At 45.5% G+C, this 19,819-nt stretch overlaps 1 protein-coding gene across 1 annotated transcript in view; it reads right to left on the bottom strand.

Moving 5' to 3' along the window:
- The window catches only part of adgrv1 (adhesion G protein-coupled receptor V1), a gene marked incomplete at its 5' end in the record, with an annotated part of 297,728 nt that overhangs the window by 262,318 nt on the left and 15,591 nt on the right, over window positions 1-19,819 (bottom strand). Inside the window, 9 exon segments of the mRNA XM_079516851.1 lie at window positions 5,459-5,682; window positions 7,203-7,379; window positions 8,890-9,037; window positions 9,039-9,217; window positions 12,479-12,752; window positions 14,744-15,084; window positions 15,361-15,591; window positions 16,455-16,568; window positions 17,280-17,384. Coding sequence (XP_079372977.1) covers window positions 5,459-5,682; window positions 7,203-7,379; window positions 8,890-9,037; window positions 9,039-9,217; window positions 12,479-12,752; window positions 14,744-15,084; window positions 15,361-15,591; window positions 16,455-16,568; window positions 17,280-17,384 — 1,793 coding nt within the window.

Raw genomic sequence — 19,819 nt, forward strand, 5'->3', positions numbered from 1 at the left:
GCTCCTGAAGTGGGCCCTTCTCTGATAAACAAAGCTCCTGGTTCACACGCGGCACACAAAAGAGAGCCAGTGGGACTCGCTCCAGACACTCTCTCTCTCCCTACTCACCCGAAGTATACTATAAAGCGTGCAGTCTTCACTCTGCAGCCCCGCCGCATCGTCGTGGGAGGAAAGAACAGCCTCCGTTCTCATCATCATCACAACTTAACACACAGCAGACCGCCGCTCTCCATGTGCATAAATGCACACATGATAGACAACACATACAGTATGCACGCCAGCACGTACAGGTCTGCTCAAGAGGGGCGCGACAACGCAAGCGTAAAAAAAAGTCTAATTGAAAATGAACTATAGGCGCGTTATATTGCTTCATGTTTGAAAGGCCCTTAAAAATGGCAAAATCATTCTGTTGTTGCTGTGATGTTATTGAGGCTTTGGAGATTGACATCATGGGGATATTTTGCTTTCCTACCCTTCTTGTAACTACTGAAATTACCAAAATAATGTTAACTTGGATCTTGGGATTCTATCTAATCTAGTCTACTCAGTGGGTGGAACGTAACAAAGTACATTTACTCAAATACTGTACATTTTGAGGTATTGCTACTAGGTGGAGTATTATTTTATATGTTTTAGATTTTTCTACATGCCGTTACTGTAGGTATGGGCATCGCAAACGAGTTGGGCTCACCCCCTAGTGGTCTGCTTGCAATGAATCCAATAGTAGATAAGTCAGGTTGAAACAAATAATTGATAGAATACAATTTCTGTTACTATTGGGTATGCTAAATAACATACTAAACATTTAGGAAAATCTACGTTCATTTTCAAGATGGCATTCATGATGTCTACAGTTACAGTATTTATAAACTGGGATTTAATATGTCAAAAATTGGCACTTGTTGAAAAGTTTTTTATTTTTAGCATGGTGATAGGTACTGTATGGATATAAGGTTTACAAAAAACATCCTAAACGAGTTGGGCTCGCCCCCTAGTGGTCTGTTTGCAATGAATAATGTTGAGTTATTGATAGGTGGCGCCTATTACAGTACTCTATTGTATGCTGTACAAGTTTTACGGTATACGCACAGGACGTGACGTCATTACGTTCCCAGCGAGCGCCAGATTGTATTTGGCGGGAGAGATGTAATCATCAGTCAGATTGTATGCCACAATAAATATGCCAGTAGGCTAAAGATATAAAAGACGTTTTTATTCTCCATTAAGCATGGACGGTGTGCACCAAAAAGCTTAGAAAGGGTTATGGGCCCAGGCAGAGTTGGACACAAGGATAGCGTTCGGTCCGGAAGAATTTTAACGTGACAGATTAACGTGGAGCTTCGGTGGACAACTTGGAGACAAGTGAGTAAAAAGCTCGGAATAAGTTTTCGCGACGTATTACGCGACATGGCTAACAGAATGGGAACCCCGGCTCTGCAACTTCTTTTTGATGGCTCGGAAGACAGACACCTATGGGAAACGAGCTTCTTAGGACAGACACCTATGGGAAACGAGGTTCTTAGGACAGACACCTATGGGAAACGAGGTTCTTAGGACAGACACCTATGGGAAACGAGGTTCTGGAAGACAGACACCTATGGGAAACGAGGTTCTTAGGACAGACACCTATGGGAAACGAGGTTCTTAGGACAGACACCTATGGGAAACGAGGTTCTGGAAGACAGACACCTATGGGAAACGAGGTTCTTAGGACAGACACCTATGGGAAACGAGGTTCTTAGGACAGACACCTATGGGAAACGAGGTTCTGGAAGACAGACACCTATGGGAAACGAGGTTCTTAGAAGACAGACACCTATGGGAAACGAGGTTCTGGAAGACAGACACCTATACTATGGGAAACGAGGTTCTTAGGTCACCTACACATTCTGAAATTAAAAGAGACCATCCTGAATGAACTAAGGGGCGGGACCGCAGCAGAAGACAGGTGGAAAATTGTCGACCGTTATGCTGAGCTGATCAGACTGATTGATGACAAAAGCGTATCCATAATAAGGCACAAGATGGATGATGATGGCAGGAAAGCCCTGAAGATACTGAAAAGTATCTTCAGGGGGGGAAAGGTAAGCCAAGGATCTTTAATTTATACACCTAATTGACCAAGCTACACATGGTAGAGAATGATCAATGAGAGTGTCACTGATTATATCATCAGAGCAGAGAATATCATGATGGCCCTGAAAGATGCTGGAAAGTGATGGACTAACTGTAGCCATGGTATTAAAACAGGCTACAAGACTCCTTCAAGCCACTAGCAGTTCATGTAACACAACATTAAGATGTTACGTTTGCAGACTTTAAAAGAAGACTGCGTGTTTGTGAAGAGAGTAAGAAAATTAACAAAGCAGAGTCTACAGACAATGTGATGAAGACACATGTGAAACCAGGCTGAGGCCCTACCAAGGCACACGCTGTCAGGCTGAGGCCCTACCAAGGCACACGCTGGCAGGCTGAGGCCCTACCAAGGCACACGCTGCCAATAGGAATGATGGACATGCCAATGTGACGTGCTACAGGTGTGGAATAAAAGGGCACAAGGCAAGAAAGTGTACTAGAACAGTGTGGTGTGGCTACTGTAAAAACAACACACGAAGACTCCCTGTAGAAGAAAAAGGGTGAACAAGACAGAGTCAGCAACGTCATAGAGGAACGAGACGGTGACCAAGAAGACCATTTCTTCAAGACCAAAGTCACAAGGAATGAGAGACCACCAGGCAGCATGAAGATGAAAGGCACCATGGTGGACGGAGGGGCGACATCACACATCTTAAATGACATAGAGACGTTTAAAAGCTTTGATGACACCTTCCAACATGACTCTCATTCAGTCGAGTTAGCCGACGGAACAAGAGAGAAGAGGAACAGCGACGATCTGCCTACTAGACAGCACTGGATAACAGCACAGAGCACAGCTGTGAGATGCTCTGTACATGCCTTCATACCCACATGACATTTTCTGTGGCACGAGCCACAAATGGAGGAGCGACGATCACCTTCCGGAAAGTGGACAATCACATGGTCACCAGGGACGGTAGCATGTTTGACATCCATGAAAGTAGAAACTTGTATTACTTATCAACTGTTCAAGGTAATGTGGATGAATGTAAAGTATGTCATGATGTACAAACCTGGCATGAGATTTTAGGCCATTGTAATTACGCAGAAATAAGGTGTAGTGAAAGGCATGGAGATAAAGGGGAGTGTGGTCAGGCCAGAAGTCTGACAGAAGGGCTAAGAAACCCTTAGAATTAGTCCACACTGACCTAGCCGGTCCCATGCAGACGACTAGCATAGATGGGCACAGATATGCCCAATCTTTTACTGATGACTACTCACTCACTATTTTCTAAAGTCTAAGAGTGATGCACTGCAGGCGACAGAACGTTTTTTGGCAGATGTAGCACCGTTCGGTGCATCAGATCGAATAACGGCACAGAGTACACTAGTAGAAAGTTCCAGGGACTGTTAATCAAGAATAAGATTAGACATGAGACGTCTGCACCATACTCACCCCACCAAAATGGTACAGCGGAGAGAGGGTGAACCCTCTATGAAATGGGGAGGTGCTTACTGTTAGAAAGTAACTTACCAAATTATCCTTATGTGAGGACACAGAAAGTGCTGATCACTGTGTGTATACAAACGAGAAAGGTGATGAGAAGGTGAATTGTTTGGGTTGACAACCTTATCATAGCAGCCAGCAACAAGGGTGTACCCAACAGTGTGAAAATGATGCTCACTGAAAAAGTTCAAATGAAGGATTGAGGAAAGTTTCATTTTCTGGGAATCGATTTTGACCAAATAGAAGGTGAAGTCAAAATGTTGCAAAAGAAATATGTGAACAACATTCTAGAGAGATTTGAAATGCAGGTCCAGAGAGATCCCATGTGAGGCCAAACTAGAGTACACGGAAGATGCAGAAAAACTGACAGACCCAACAAGGTTCAGGGAGGCAGTGGGAAGCCTGATTTACTTATCCACATGCACTAGACCAGACATCAGATTCCTGGTTAGTAAGATATCCCAGCACTTTGCTGAGGCAGCAATAGAACACTGGAACCCAGTAAAGCATGTGTTTAGATACCTCAAACGTACAGTAGAACAGGAGGTTATGCTTCAAAAGAAATAAGACAGAGAAACTATGTCTGAGTGAGAGTGTATAGTGATGCAGACTGGGCATCAGATGTGTCAGACAGGGGAAGCAGGATATTGTGCCAGTCTGAGTGAAGGAAGCTCTCGGATCTCATGGAAGACAAGAAAGCAAGCAACTGTTGCACTATCTACATGTCTTTAGCCTCAGCCATGCAGGAATGTACCTAGAGCAACTACTCTGGAGCCCTGGATGGAGTCTACACAAGATTTGCTACGAATTGCACTAGATGTCACATGGACGGACCGCATCAGAAATGTGGACCTCTATGGGGACCTACCACGGGTCACGGACAAAGTCAGAGAGAGAAGGATGAGGCTGGCAGGGCACTGCGTCAGGCACCCAGAACTTGAGGCAAGTAAGTTGACTCTATGGGAGCCAACCCAGTGCAAAGCCAGGAGGGGAAAGAAACGTACCACCCATGTAGACGTACTACGGCGTGACAGCTTAGCTAACAACACTACAGAGCTCAAGAATCTGATGTTGGATAGGAAATTGTGGAGGGCAGCAATCCAGGAATCCCAAGTTGGTGTTGGCTAGACCTCACTCTCGCAGTAACAGTGTTGTATTTCATTTTATTTTTCAAGGTAAATGCAAGTGCAAGGTTTATGGTACGCACAGGACATGTTAAGCTACCGCGGACGACACCTTGAAAATGATGCCTTTCCAGAACTTCGATTTTCCAAACATTTTAGCATACCCAATAGTAACATAATCCATTGAAAAATCTCTTCTATCAATTATTTGGGGTTTCAATCATGACTAATCTAATATTGGATTCATTGCAAACTGACCACTAGGGGGGCGAGCCCAACTCATCTGCGATGTTTTTTGCCCATACCTAACAGCATGCCAAAAATCTAAAACCTGTCACTAAGTGCATAATTGTTATGTTTTTTGACATATTAAATACCAGTCTATTGGCATTTTAAGCTCTGTCATCGTGGACGCCATCTTGATGACAGACAATATCCAGTCTAATATCATGATATGGATATACCGGTAATATTGATACTATAAGGATGTCCCGATCATGTATTTTTGCTCCTGATCCGATTCCGATCATTTGAAAATGACGTGATCCGCCCCAATTTCCGATCATGTGATCGGATCGGGACAACCCTAATGGAGAGTGTTTCTACATTGCAATATTCATTAATTTACTTAAGTAAAATTAAATGTGGTACGTTTTTCCACCAGTACATCTACTGTACATTCCCTGGTCAAATCTCATCCCAAACGTCTCATGGTCATTTCCGTCCTCCTCCTCCTCCTCCCCTACTGTACCTGTCCAGGGTCAACAGCATGGTCTCGTTGACCTCGGGGATGTCGTCGGCCATGACTGTGAAGTTGATGGCGGCGTCGCTCTGTCCGGACAGGAAGACCACCGAGCCGCTCAGAGGGTCCAGGTCGTCGCGCGTCACGTCTTCCTGGTTCTCTCCCATTGGCTGGAGGCTCCAGAACACCTCCGCCCGGCCATCCGTGCCGTCGCGCCGCAGCGGGAGGGAAAACTGTGTGGACACGGGTCAACCGGTCAGGGATTAACCCATTAACCCATTCAGGCCTGACGTCGAAATTTTAAAAAAAAGTTTTCTAAATCATGACAATTTTCGGAAAGATTTGAGGCACATTTTAACGATTTTTCAAAAATAGCAGACCTACAAGTTCATAGCGCGCCACTCGGTGGCGCGCTATGAGCTTGTAGATCTGCTATTTTTCAATAGCTAAATTATAACAATGTTTAAAACACCAAAAGGGGTTCCCGCCCCAAAATGGGTTAATGGTTAATGTGGTTAAACGCTAACGTGACATGGATGCGTTCCAGGTCTCAATGGATTAAGACCTGAGGCTGATTCTACACACACACATTCTACACACAAGTTGCTATACAAGTTCTAAACCTTTTTCATGTCAAGGCCCCTTAATATAGTCAATATACTGTATGTAGATCTACTAATTTGGCTTCTTTTTTTCTGGAAGGTTTTGAAAGTATAATGTATAATAGGGCTGTATAAGTGGTTAATAAATATTTGTGAAAAAATAAGAAAATTAGTTTTCTCAGAGGGGTGGCTGGCCTCTCCCTGAAGCCCAAAGAACACCAATAATTCGCCACGCAACTCCTTGCAACCATTATCCCCAATAGCAGTCGCAAGGAGTTGCATTGGTGTGGTTGACCTTAAAACAGTTTTTTTTTGCCAGGAGTTGTGACTGGTGTGGTTTGGGCTTTAGAGATAGAGATATGGTGAGAAGTTCAGTCATCCGTGAGGGATAATGGGATAATGGTGAGTAGAACCGTGTTCTGATACTGCTTTCAACTACAGTGATATATACTGGAAATTATCTTTTAATTTCAGTGATGTGTGATTTATTCTTTTTTTTTTTGTCCCACAATTTTGCAACCCATTTTTTCACCCAGTGTCAATTATATAATGTAATCCTGGGCGCTACCTGGGGGGGGGCAGCGGACTGACCTCATGCTTCCTTCTATGCATGAGGAGTCCAAGCTGCTTCTTTTCACCTGACAGGGGAGAGTTTCCCCGGCCGGACATAGCACGTGGAAGGAACACGTTATTCCGACCAGTTCCTTTCCCCTCCATCAGGCGCCCCTGGTCAGGCTGACCAGGGGGAGGTAGTTTAGTGTGATGTGTGATTTATTCAGGGATTTGCTCCGGTAAATACAGTATCCCATTGAGACCTGAGGACCCGATTCTACGGTCTCCTAAATCATGACAGTTTCCTGAAAAACCTGTTTCTATATCAGTGGTTCTCAAACTATATAAGGACCCCAAAAATCATTATGTAATTAGCCACCGACCCGCATCTGAAAATATGTTGCCCAGCCAGGGACCCCCAGAAGCAAAGATATGAGTTAAAAACCGTTTGCTGCAGTGAAAGAATATATATTCAAAGATTTGCGCCACGTTACAAGCTCTATGAGCTTGTAGATTTTTTCAACAGCTAAAGTTTAAAACGATGGTTAAAAGTGGTTAAACGCTAAGGTGACACAGATGCGTTCCAGGTCTTAATGTACCATGCTGGTGTTGGCGTCCTCGGGCTCGTGCACCACCACGGTGCTGTTGCTGAGGAAGCCGATCTCTCCGTTGGCGATGTCCTGCGTGACGGTCAGCGTCAGGTTGAGGGCGCCGCCGAACCGAGGGCTGATGGGAGGTATGGCCGTGACGATGTCCACCAGCTCCACTGTGTCCAGCTGTGTGTGTGTGTGTGGGGGGGGGGGGGGGGGGGGGATAAAGGACCCACGCATCAGTCCGGAATTCAAAGTGTACTAGTGTAAAAGTACAAAAGTAAAAGATCAAATAAATGGAGTAGTAGTAAAGTAAAGAGGAGTAAAGGTACAATATTTGTCTCTGATGTCTCTTGTCTCTGATCGAACATTGGAAATACTCCAATGTACTGTAAAATAATGTCAACATTTTTCTGAATGTTCAAAAACAGCAGACATACATTGATGTACTGCTATTTTGGATTAGTGTGACGCTGTATGATCAAGAAAAAACACAAAAAAGTTCAAATATGCCCGTCCGACAGTAACAACATGGTTGGAGCTGCTTTAGGACAGCAGAACATCCTAGCTGTAAAAGCCTTTATACAGAATGAAGAGAGAGGGAATGTGTTCATTTGAGAGTGCCTGGCCACTTTCCCTTCAGCTTGTTGTAGGGTTAGTGTTTCAGTGGATCTCTCAGGTTTAATTGCCACTACTTTGTTTCTCTGATGAACCTCTCTTTGGTGCTACTAATTCTGTCCCTTTTACGAATGTGTTGGATGACTATATTGGCCATTTGTCACTGTCAATCTGCCTCTGCCTCTTCCGTGTGCGTGCGTTAATGTGTGTGAAAGTGTGGGACAGAATTATAGCACCACTACAGAATGTGAAGCAGGTACTTTTTTGTTCATGTCTTTGAATGATGTGGTTTGTTGTTGGGTTTGGACAGTTGGACACTGTCCAATGGAAGCAGGCCAGACTCGAGCCCTTGTCCTGTTCACAGTGTTTACACATGCAGGATGTCTCTCTCTCACACACACACACACACACACACACACACACACACACACACACACACACACACACACACACACACACACACACACACACACACACACACACACACACACACACACACACACACACACACACACACACACACACACACACACCCCCCCCCCCCCCCCCCCCAGTGGTGTAAAGACGACACAACCCCCCCCCCCCCCAGTGGTGTAAAGTACATTTACTTAAGTACTGTACACTTTTGAGGTATTTTTTACTTTACTGGAGAATTTCCCATTTTCAATACTTTTACTTCGACACTACATTTCAGAGGCAAATATTGTACTTTTACTCCACTACAATTATTTGAAACTTTTGGTTAGCGCAGTACTTAGTTCAGACTAGTCATTGGTCCGACAAACTGCCTCAAATCCTAACCTAACCATAACCGAAAGCACGGGGAGCAGCGCATGTCGGACTAATGCTCCGTCGGAATGACGTGCGGATCCCACCTGGGAGGCATACCATTTCGGCTTTATGATCCGGTCGGGAGTGGATGATCACTTGCATCATGTCGTAGTCTGGTTTCTAGTTTATTTTATTTTATTGTTTATCATCCGGTCTAAACCACGCCTAGATCGGATCACACAGGCGATTTAGTAGGATTTAGTAGGATTTAGTAGGATTTCCTCCGAGGTGATCGAGGTTAGTGTACCTGTATGAAGAAGTGAGCGCCGTTCTGCAGGAAGGCGTCGTTCCTGATGGGCAGCGTGAGGTTGGCCTCCCGTTGGCCGCTGGCGAACGGCACGCTGACCGAGCCGCTCCCGTTCAGGACGCGCTGCAGCGCCGCCGCGGGGGGGGTCCCCGGCCGGGACGTAGAGCGCCGTGAGGCTCAGGGCCACGCGGCCCAGGGCGCCGCCCTCCCGCACGAAGCTGAGCGACAGGAAGCGGCCGTCCGGCGTGCTCTGGATGCTCTGCGTCCGCTCCGGGTGGAAGCGGAACAGACCGTAGACGTCGTCGCTGTCCTGGAGGTAGAACACCATCTGGAAGAGGAGGACCAGGGGGAACGAAGGGTTAACCCCAGTGGTTCACAAACACTGGGTCGGGACCCCATGTGTGGGTCACAGAAAATAAAGAAAATAAGTACTATGACCTGTATCCAAGTTAGAAATAAACATAAATACAAGCAGTATTAAAAGCATGAACAGGCTGTTTTGAGATGTGAATACAGGGAAGGCCAAGGGAGGTAATTGATCTGAGTGAAAGTGGAAGATTGTTCCTTCCAGTCACAATAACCTTTCTTACTTATCCGATTAAACAACGTGAATGTACAGTATTTCTGTTTTGAAGTCATGGTCTTTACCGGTGCATTTAGCAACAAGAGAGGAGGGACATTTGTAAACCCTGTTCTCTGTGCATGGTCACACCACCACACAACCCTCGTCGGTTGTGAAGTCTTGATTAGAAGAAGTACAGTACAGAGAAGAGTACAGACAGATGAGCTAATGAGGTTTTATGATCAAATGAGGCTGAGGTTTCTGTCATCGCAAAAGGATGACAGCAATGACTTTACATTCTCCTTCAGTTTGGGGTTTTGCTGTACTCTCTTATTTAACCAAATTAATCATCTGCCTTGCCCCTGGACCACCCCCCCCCACCCCACGTGTGCGATGACCTCGCTGTGCGGCTACTCACTGTGGAAGTTTGTGGACTCACAAACACTGAAAACAGGGATAAGTGGTGGACACTGACAGTAAGGCAGTACCTGTTAGAGCTTTAATCGGGTCTAATAATTTGATCCCGACCCGGCCCAGCCCGACAAAGATTCAGCCTGAGTCCGACCCAACGCCTGTGAAATATTTGACAAACTGAGCCCAGCCGACCCGTCGGGCTGAAATCTTAAGCTCTAGTATCTGTACTTTACTTGTTACAGTACTACAGTAATGCCCAGGATTCGAACCCAGGTCTCCCAACTGGAAAGCCAACATCTTAACCACTATAACCTAAAAGGTGAATCCCCCTTTGGATGGGGGAGATATTAGGCTTTTTGGTCATCAGACAGAGGCTCCACAGAGCCACTACTGCTACACTTAGTTACTTACATTTCTAAGAAGGGACCCCTGGAACCCAAATTGACCAAAATATTTTAAATTAACCACAACCATAAAATAGTGAAAAAACAAAGATTTCAATACAGAAAGGCATCATTAAAAATAAATTGTGATTTGTAGTACTTTTTTTGAATACTAATGAAACTTTTTTTTTTTTTAATGTTTTATATTTTTTATAGAGGGATAGACAGTAGGCTGACAGGAAATGGGGAGAGAGATGGGGGGGGGAGACATGCAGTAAAGCCCGTCGAGATTGGGAGTCGAACCCGCGGCACACTGCCAGACTGGATTAACAGCCAAGGTGCCTGGACCGCTGAGCCACAGCCCAGGCCATGAATCTTTTAGTACAAAATTGACGGGGCAACTTTCACTTGCAGATGAGTAATATTTGCCCAGGAATATAGGCCTACTGTATGATCTATACTTTGACTACTTGTTCACCACAGAATGCAGGGAGGAGAAGAGAGAGGTAAGGAGGGGAGAGGAGAGGAGAGAGGTAAGGAGAGGAGAGGAGAGTGCATCAGAAGGAAGCATATAGAGTAGTAAAACAGAAACCCGGAGCTAATTTTAGCGAGTCATCCTCTCTAATTAAACCCCTACTAAGTCTGCCAGAATAGTTTTCATGAGCTTTTAAAAGCGCAGCTCATTCATTTGGCCCACGGGGCTGGATGGACCCACGCACGGCCGTCTACGGCATCGCCTGACACCGTTCCACCGAGGGCTGATTTACTCTTCAGAGGGGTGTGATGGATTAAGCATGCCATGAACGACACTTAACATTGATTAAGTTGTCCTGCTTCAAAGGAAGCCGCCCCTCCTCTAATCCGCATATAAGGGAGTTTGTGCTGAGACAGCTCTCTCTCTGAACAAAATGACAAGCAGACTCTGCGGCCTTCGCAACCACCTGGGTTTGCCAACGTATGTTTTGCATTTTGTTAGTGTGTTTTGCACCCGAGGCAGAGCTCTGGATGTGTCTCATCTAGCATCTTTAACCACACGAACCCTATGGCGTCTCTCCTCTGGCGGCGGGCATTCAGCAAAAATAGCCGCGGACAAGCACACGCTTTGCGACACATTATGCACTTGTAGATTGGCTATTTTTGCCTCAAATGCTTGCCATAGAGGGGAAAACATCGAGGGGCGCCGCCAACGGGTTCCGGCACCAATTTAGCGTAACTTCAGCAAGACATTATTGGCGCTGTTACTCGCACTAGTCCAGTCTTTTATGTTATTTTTGGACTGGTGCCCAGGGCTGCAGCACCTAAACTTTAAGCCTGAGCATTAAACCAGGTCTGGGTGTCAATCTGGTGTTCAATTGTCTGCTTCCTAGAAGTTCCTACCCAACATCAGTCTAAATGTCACCACCGCCAACCAATGCATACATATTCACTGTATAGGCCTATACATATTATATATTATCTATTATACAGATTGGTTAGATTCATGTTTTATTCATTAAATCAAGTGCTGGATTGTTGCTTCAGTATAAACAGATGTCAGTTGTGCCCTTTCCTCACAGACAGACCCAGTTCACGCTGGGACAAAGATGGCAGTTCTAAAACACATGAGAGCGCACACACACACACACACACACACACACACACACACACAGTATCCCTGGTGTTTGAGCGTTGTTTTTCAATCAGCCACATTAAGGGAACACCCATGGTGCAGAGTCAGTGACACACTGAGACGTCCGTTTCTGCAGTGTGCCAACTTTAACACTTCATCTGACAGTAGCCACACACACACACACACACACACACACACACACGCCGCAACCACCACATCCTCCAGATGCTGTCCAACCCCTGCAGACTTCTCCCCAGCAAAGAGTGGTAATGTGCGCACTCTTTCACCTTTTCAATTGCCCCCACTCTCTCTCTCTCTCTCCGTCCCTCCCTCTCTCCCTCTCCAGTCTAACTTTTGACGATTCAATACATAGGATTTCATCACAATCTACTCCAGTCTTGAACTGAAGTGACTACAGTAACTTGAAAATGACTGAAGACATGATGTTTACTGTGATTAGGGTAAGCTTACATTTCATATCACAGACACCATGTAGTGAAAACTCCTGTAACTGTAACCAGAAAAATAAATCTAAAATTATGAATCGATTTTGAATCGTTCATAACGGAATCGCGATTCTAATTTCGAATCGATTTAACACACACACGCACACACACACACCTCCATAGGCTCGTCCACCTCCGCCCCTCCGGTCACCGTGTCGGGCAGCAGTCGGAGGACGAACGGCTCGGCCTCCTCGGGCAGCTCGTCCGCCACGACGTGCAGGGGCAGCGGGGCGCTCATCTGGCCCGCCTTGAAGCGCAGCGTCCCCGCCTCGGGGCTCAGGTCCACCGACACCGGAGAGGAGGAGTCACTGGAGTTACGACTGATGGTCCAGTTGACCGACACGTCGCCGTAGTTCCCCCCGTTCCTCACCACGGAGATGCCTTCGAACCTGACGGGGAGAGGAGGGAGGGACAGGAGCAGGGATGTCACTTGGTCTTCCCATGGGTTCAAGCAAAACTAAATGTCAAATAGCTGATCTACAAGCTCACAATGTGTCGTGATGCGACAAGTGGTGTCTCCGCCCGGGGGGAAAACTTTACATTTTGGCCAAAAAGTGTATTTTAGATGTGAGGTGGGCGGCTCAGAGTGTTCCCACTAAGAAAAGTAAGCGAGAAGCGAAAGTTTAAATTTTATTTTTTACTGAAGACGAGAGGCTGTTCAGCCTGTGAAGCGTGCAGAGAGGCCCATAGTGTTGAACCAGAGCTGTAGTTACTGTAGATTTGGATTATTATTCTAAAACCACTACAGTCCTATATATTCAGTTTGAAAATAGACGATTTACAAACCCATCTGCAATTTAAGGATTTTTATACATTTGAGAATGTGTGAAATTGGACATTCTGCATAATGAGTACTTTTCCTTTTGGTACTTAAGGCGCAATTCAAGTGAATTTTGAATACAAACTTGTACTTGTAACAGATAATTTCTGCAATAGCGTATTGATACTTTTACTTAAGTAAAATAATGGAGTATTTCTTCCATCACTGTGTCCACTGCTGGTTATGAAGGGACGGTTTAACATAGCAGAATGTTGGTTATGAGCCACACTTTGAGGTTTCAAAGGAAATAATAATCGTATTACACGGGAATAAGTGTCACAGCAATGATAAATGAAGCCACTAAGCCATGGTTAACCAAGGTCAAGTACAAATGCACCGTAATGTCTGTATACTTACAGGTGTAAGCTGTCATAATCCAATCATTAAACACGATAAAGCCTTTTATAATGATGCATAGTGTCAAGTAGTATCATAATACTTCATAATAACTAGGATGTCCCGAAACACATTTTTCGTTCCCGATCCGATCCCGATACCACAATTTCTGTGTTAGCCGATACTGATACTGAATACCGATACCCATGTTGTGAACTTGTGTTGTGTTTATAGCTATCTAGCTATATATCTTGTGTTGTATTTTATAGCTATCTAGCTATATATCTCGTGTTGTGTTTATAGCTATCTAGCTATATATCTTGTGTTGTATTTATAGCTATCTAGCTATATATCTCGTGTTGTTTATAGCTATATATCTCGTGTTGTTTATAGCTATCTAGCTATATATCTTGTGTTGTATTTATAGCTATCTAGCTATATATATCTCTCGTGTTGTGTTTATAGCAGACTCCTCACTCAAATGTGCACTTGCAGTTTGCGCAACTCGAAAGCAAACTCCACATGCCCCAACATTTTATTTAGCCTACCTGCCATCAGTGGTTAGACTGGCATATTCGCCGATACCGATATGACCCGATATGACAAATAAGGGCCGATACCGATACTTTTCCAATACCGATACAGTATCGGGACATCTCTAATAATAACTTTGGCCAGGATCATAGTGTATCATAATTAATTCCCAATAACTTCACAGAATCGATTCTGCGATAGAATAGGTACTAACATTCAGTGTTGCCATGTCCCCTTATTATAAGCAACTTTGGGTTTTTTATTTCCTGTAAAGACGCTTATAAATATCGGTAGTTGTGGGTTGCGTTTTGTCGGGCTTGTTGTGTAGTGCAGTGCTTCCTAATGTTGTTTAAACCATTGGTTCTTAAACATTTTCATGGCAAGGACCCCTTGCCATGAAAATGTATTTGTCCGTAGATACCCCCCCCTCCCCCCCAATACAAGATTTGTGCTGTTAAAATGTTATATTATTATTTTAGGTTTTATTATTTATTTATCTTGCCCTTTTTAGTCTCTTCTTTTGTGCTTGTTCTCATAGACCCACTTGCTTATTTCACAAAGAAACCTTGTTTTGCACTGTATCGTAATGTATTGTATTGTATTGTTTATGTACGCTGCAGGTATGTGGTGTCCAAGACTAATTTCTCCCCTGGGAGAATAAAGTAAACCTGAAACACTGATGGCTTCTACCTCTGTATGGAGTCCTCGTTGATGCTGACCGGGTGACCGGGCTGTGTGCTGCTGACGATGGACAGCACGCCGTGTGGCTTATCGTTGGGCTCGATGGTGACCAGCACGGCGCTGGGCGCCACCAGCACGGCGTCGCCTCGCACCGTGGCCTCCCGCAGCACCACGTGGAAGGACTCGGCGATCTCCGGGACCTCGTCGTCGCTGACGCTGAACAGCAGCTGCACCTCGTAGACGAACGGAGGGAAGGTGACGGTCGGCGCCGGCTGCAGGTCCACGAAGTCCACGGCCGGCGTGGCGCTGCCCGCCCCCCCGCCGGTGACCACTGCGTACTGTACGGACACCTGTTGGCAAATTGTCAAATATTACGTAAGGAAGAGGCAAACATTGTGAGAATTGCCGATCTACATGCTCATAATGCCTCTCAGTGCAAGGCGTTGTGAGCTTGTGGTTTGGATATTTTCACAAGTGCTTGTCAGGGTGGGGGGTTCTCAGTTCAAATGATAATTTTTGGGGGGTCACAGTCTGAAAACTGAATCCCTGTGCCACCCGAGAAGCTCACACAAACCGCATTTCTTCAGAACCACTGGAATAATTATGTGTGCTTAAAAAATAGTAACCTCGGTGTCATCAGAGCCGACCAGCGGCCCGTCGTCAGTGAGTCGTCCCCGGGTCAGCGTCAGGGCGATGACCCCAGCCGTCTCCGGTACCACCAGCACCGACTGGGAGAAGCGCAGCGGGCTGTCGTTGCGCCGGATACGCAGCCGCACAGAGCTGGCGTTGGGGCTGAGGAGGGCGCCGCCCGCCGCGCCCGTCAGCCTGATGAAGAACACCTCGTCATCCTCAGGGATCTGGAGGAGGACAGAAGAAGACACAGAACATCAGCAGAACCTGTGGAACTACTTGAGTGACACCCACAGCCACAACACCAGAGGTAGTGGCCATGATCTGATACTAGGCATGTAACGTATATCGGGGGGGCTAGTGAATTATAGTGTGTGTGATGTGAATTGCTTTCTAAGGTGTGATTTGGGGCCCTAAAGATGAATACAAAATGAATTAAATTATGACAGGCAGTTTCTGCTGTGAAAATATGACCCCCCCAGTCAAAAAACACTGTTTGAAATAGACACTCATGCTTTTTAAGGTGTGATTTGGGGTCCTAAGGATGAATACAAAATGAATATCAACATCTTAAAACCAAAATGTTGTGGGTTTGAGCTCACATGCCCTCAGTGGGGAGTGTTGGCTGGGAGGAGGAGTAGGACTAAGGCCCTATACGTCCTCGCTGGGGGGGGGGGGGGGGGGGGGTACTACCTGTCAGTGGGGAGTGTTGGCTGATGAATGAATATCAACATCCTAATACATCCTAATACTGGGGGGTGAAATTATGACAGGCAGTTTCTGCTGTCAAAATATGACAGTCAAAAAACACTGTTTGAAATAGACACTCTCTGCTTTCTAAGGTGTGATTTGGTGCCCTAAAGATCTACAAGCTTGTAGATCCACTAGTTTTGGTCCCGGGCGAATATCTAATTTCTGCTTTGGGTCACGGGCTGAAAGGTTTGGGAACCTCAAACCACTGCCGACTCCGAGTAGCCTACCTGGTCGTCCACAATGAGGACGGTGAAGTTGACCACAGCCTGTCCAGTAGCCTACCTGGTCGTCCACAATGAGGACGGTAAAGTTGACCACAGCCTGTCCAGTAGCCTACCTGGTCGTCCACAATGAGGACGGTGAAGTTGACCACAGCCTGTCCAGGGTGGATGGTGATGTTCCCTCGGTCTGGACTCAGGTCTTCAATGGCTGGGTTTGGACCTCCAGAGATCTGACCACACAAAGTACATGTCTTGTCAATGTCTTGTATGTATGCATGTGCGATTGTGTGCGTGCGTGCGTGCGTGCGTGCGTGCGTGCGTGCGTGCGTGCGTGCGTGCGTGCGTGCGTGCGTGCGTCACTGTCCACATATGTCCAAATCGTTAATGTGAAACGTGAGGGGTCCATTTGTGACCCCTGCAGGGACTACAAATGGGACCCTGAACTTGTCACGTACAGATTTAACTTAACACCAACTGTGGGCAGTGGTTGAAAAAGCAATCAGTTTTTACTTTAAGTAAAAATATCAATACTGCAATATAGAACTACTCTGTTACAAGTACAAGTCAGAAATTCAAAATATTGGTATAAAAATGTACTTAAAGTACTAAAAGTAAAAGTACTCATTGTGGCTGGAATTGTACATAGGGCTGAAGTGGTTAAGTAGTAAGTAACTAGTAACAAAAGGCGTCAAATACATGTAAGTAAAAGTACAATAATTGGATCCGAGATGTAGTGGAGTAGAAGTAAAAGTATTTGAAATTGGAAATACTCAAGTACAAATACCTAAAAGAAAAAGTACAGTATTATATATAAGTAAATGTACATGTACTTCCCACCACTGTCTGCGGGTGAAAAGGTCATCTAACAATGCCATACATATCAGGGAACATTGTGAAGCATTGCGTTCAGTTCAGTCCATGTCCACAGTGACCTCTCTCACCTCAAAGTAAACGGTCACAGTCCCATACGTCCCCTTCTCTCGGAGCAGGGTGACAGGCACATATTGGCTCCTCCCCCTGGGCTCATCTACTATGATCTCTTCACTCTGAGAGACACAGAGAGAGAGAGGGAGAGAGAGAGAGAGAGAGAGAGAGAGAGAGAGAGAGAGAGAGAGAGAGACACAGATAGAGAGAGAGAGAGAGAGACACAGATAGAGAGAGAGAGAGAGAGAGACACAGAGAGAGAGAGAGAGATGTGGGGTGAACGAGGAGGAGAAGGGGAGGCAGAGCAGGAAAACAGAGATTGTGAATAAAAGTTACAGCCGTCTGCCAGCCTGCAGATGGATGTATAAAGATGCTATATTGATGATTACCAAATGCCTAGTCTGCTATACATATCACGTGAGTAGCAAGTACTGTATACTCGACTATTACGCAAAGAATGACAACGATACAAACTGAAAACTGTTCAGGAAAATAGGGCATGTGAGAAGTCTCCCACTGACATCTTAATTAGTTTCCCGAAAATGCAAATGAAGCAGTTTCACACATATAACAACAATAATGACATAACTTTTCCCTTCATTGTCAATGGCGTTTACAAAACAAACATTGAACTAAAGACAAACATTAAACCTGTGTATAGGAGGGGCTGGCGCCACTCAAAAATCAAGTCATGCAAAAAACATTCAGGTCAATATTCCATTAAAATTGGGCAAGGCAAATCTAGAGGTTTTAACAGCATGATTATACCTTCCTTGGCACTAAGACGTTGGAGAACTACCGTTCTATAGAAGGCATCTGTAGAATGGGCCTGTATAGGTTAAACAAACATGTCTGTCTCTACCCATGCAGGCCAGGAGGTCATTATTAAACATGTCTGTCTCTACCCATGCAGGCCAGGAGGTCAGTCTGTCTCTACCCATGTAGGCCAGGAGGTCAAACATGTCTGTCTCTACCCATGCAGGCCAGGAGGTCATTATTAAACATGTCTGTCTCTACCCATGTAGGCCAGGAGGTCAAACATGTCTGTCTCTACCCATGCAGGCCAGGAGGTCAGTCTGTCTCTACCCATGCAGGCCAGGAGGTCAGTCTGTCTCTACCCATGGAGGCCAGGAGGTCAGTCTGTCTCTACCCATGGAGGCCAGGAGGTCAGTCTGTCTCTACCCATGCAGGCCAGGAGGTCAGTCTGTCTCTACCCATGGAGGCCAGGAGGTCAGTCTGTCTCTACCCATGCAGGCCAGGAGGTCATTATTGATTCTCAGCAAGCCAAATCACTACAGCACAGTTACCATAGAAACCCCCGAAAAGTCTCCCACGGATAAGTACATCCAGGGAGCGGTGTGATCCTAAAGGCCCCCAGAAAGCTCTGTGAAACCACCGTTAGCAACCGCCCTGAAACGTCTGGCGCGCGCACGCACACACGCACGCGCACACGCACACACACACACACACACACACACACACACACACACACACACACACACACACACACACACACACACACACACACACACACACACACACTTGTCTTGATCACATGACTACGGAGATAATGTGTACGTGATGTTTGGACAAAATCTATAGGAGTAATATGAAAATCACACAAGTAATACAAAAATCACACCTGTGTGAAGTGAGGGGCGCTCTTCACATTACTTTTATCTTCAATATGTACTTTGCTCAGCCAATAAAATCATCACTATGGGGTGATCAGCCAATCACAAGCCCACTGTATATTTATATCGGCAACATGACGTCTTATGTCGTCATTTTGTGCCATAAACAAACATTAAAGTCCATAGACTTGGTTGGCAAACAAATTACATCATACTGTAAGTGCTCTAAACAAACATTAAAAATCCCATAGACTTGGCTGCCATAAGGCTGCCAGTAATCTTCAATAGCCACGTATTGGAGGGACTAGCGCCGCTCAAAGAAATGCCGATCACACCAACGATTATCCCTTACGGGTCCATTTTACACTCTCAAGAGCTAAAGATCTATAAGGGTCCATTTTTGGTTACCAACTAATTCTCCATCATTTAGACATTTTAGACCACCTGGAACCCCCTCCCCGGACCACTGGTTGAGAAGAACTAAAGGTGTACAAGACTAGTCTCCCCCAGAATGGATCCGTGCAACACTCCATAGTAGAGAGCTTCAGTTCAATGGATCCGTGCAACACTCCATAGTAGTAGAGAGCTTCAGTTCAATGGATCCGTGCAACACTCCATAGTAGTAGAGAGCTTCAGTTCATAGTAGTAGAGAGCTTCAGTTCATAGTAGTAGAGAGCTTCAGTTCATAGTAGTAGAGAGCTTCAGTTCATAGTAGTAGAGAGCTTCAGTTCATAGTAGTAGAGAGCTTCAGTTCAATGGATCCGTGCAACACTCCATAGTAGTAGAGAGCTTCAGTTCATAGTAGTAGAGAGCTTCAGTTCATAGTAGTAGAGAGCTTCAGTTCATAGTAGTAGAGAGCTTCAGTTCATAGTAGTAGAGAGCTTCAGTTCACTCCATAGTAGTAGAGAGCTTCAGTTCACTCC

Source organism: Electrona antarctica (genome assembly GCF_951216825.1).
Source record: "Electrona antarctica genome assembly, chromosome: 12".
In the NCBI taxonomy this organism is placed as follows: domain Eukaryota; kingdom Metazoa; phylum Chordata; class Actinopteri; order Myctophiformes; family Myctophidae; genus Electrona; species Electrona antarctica.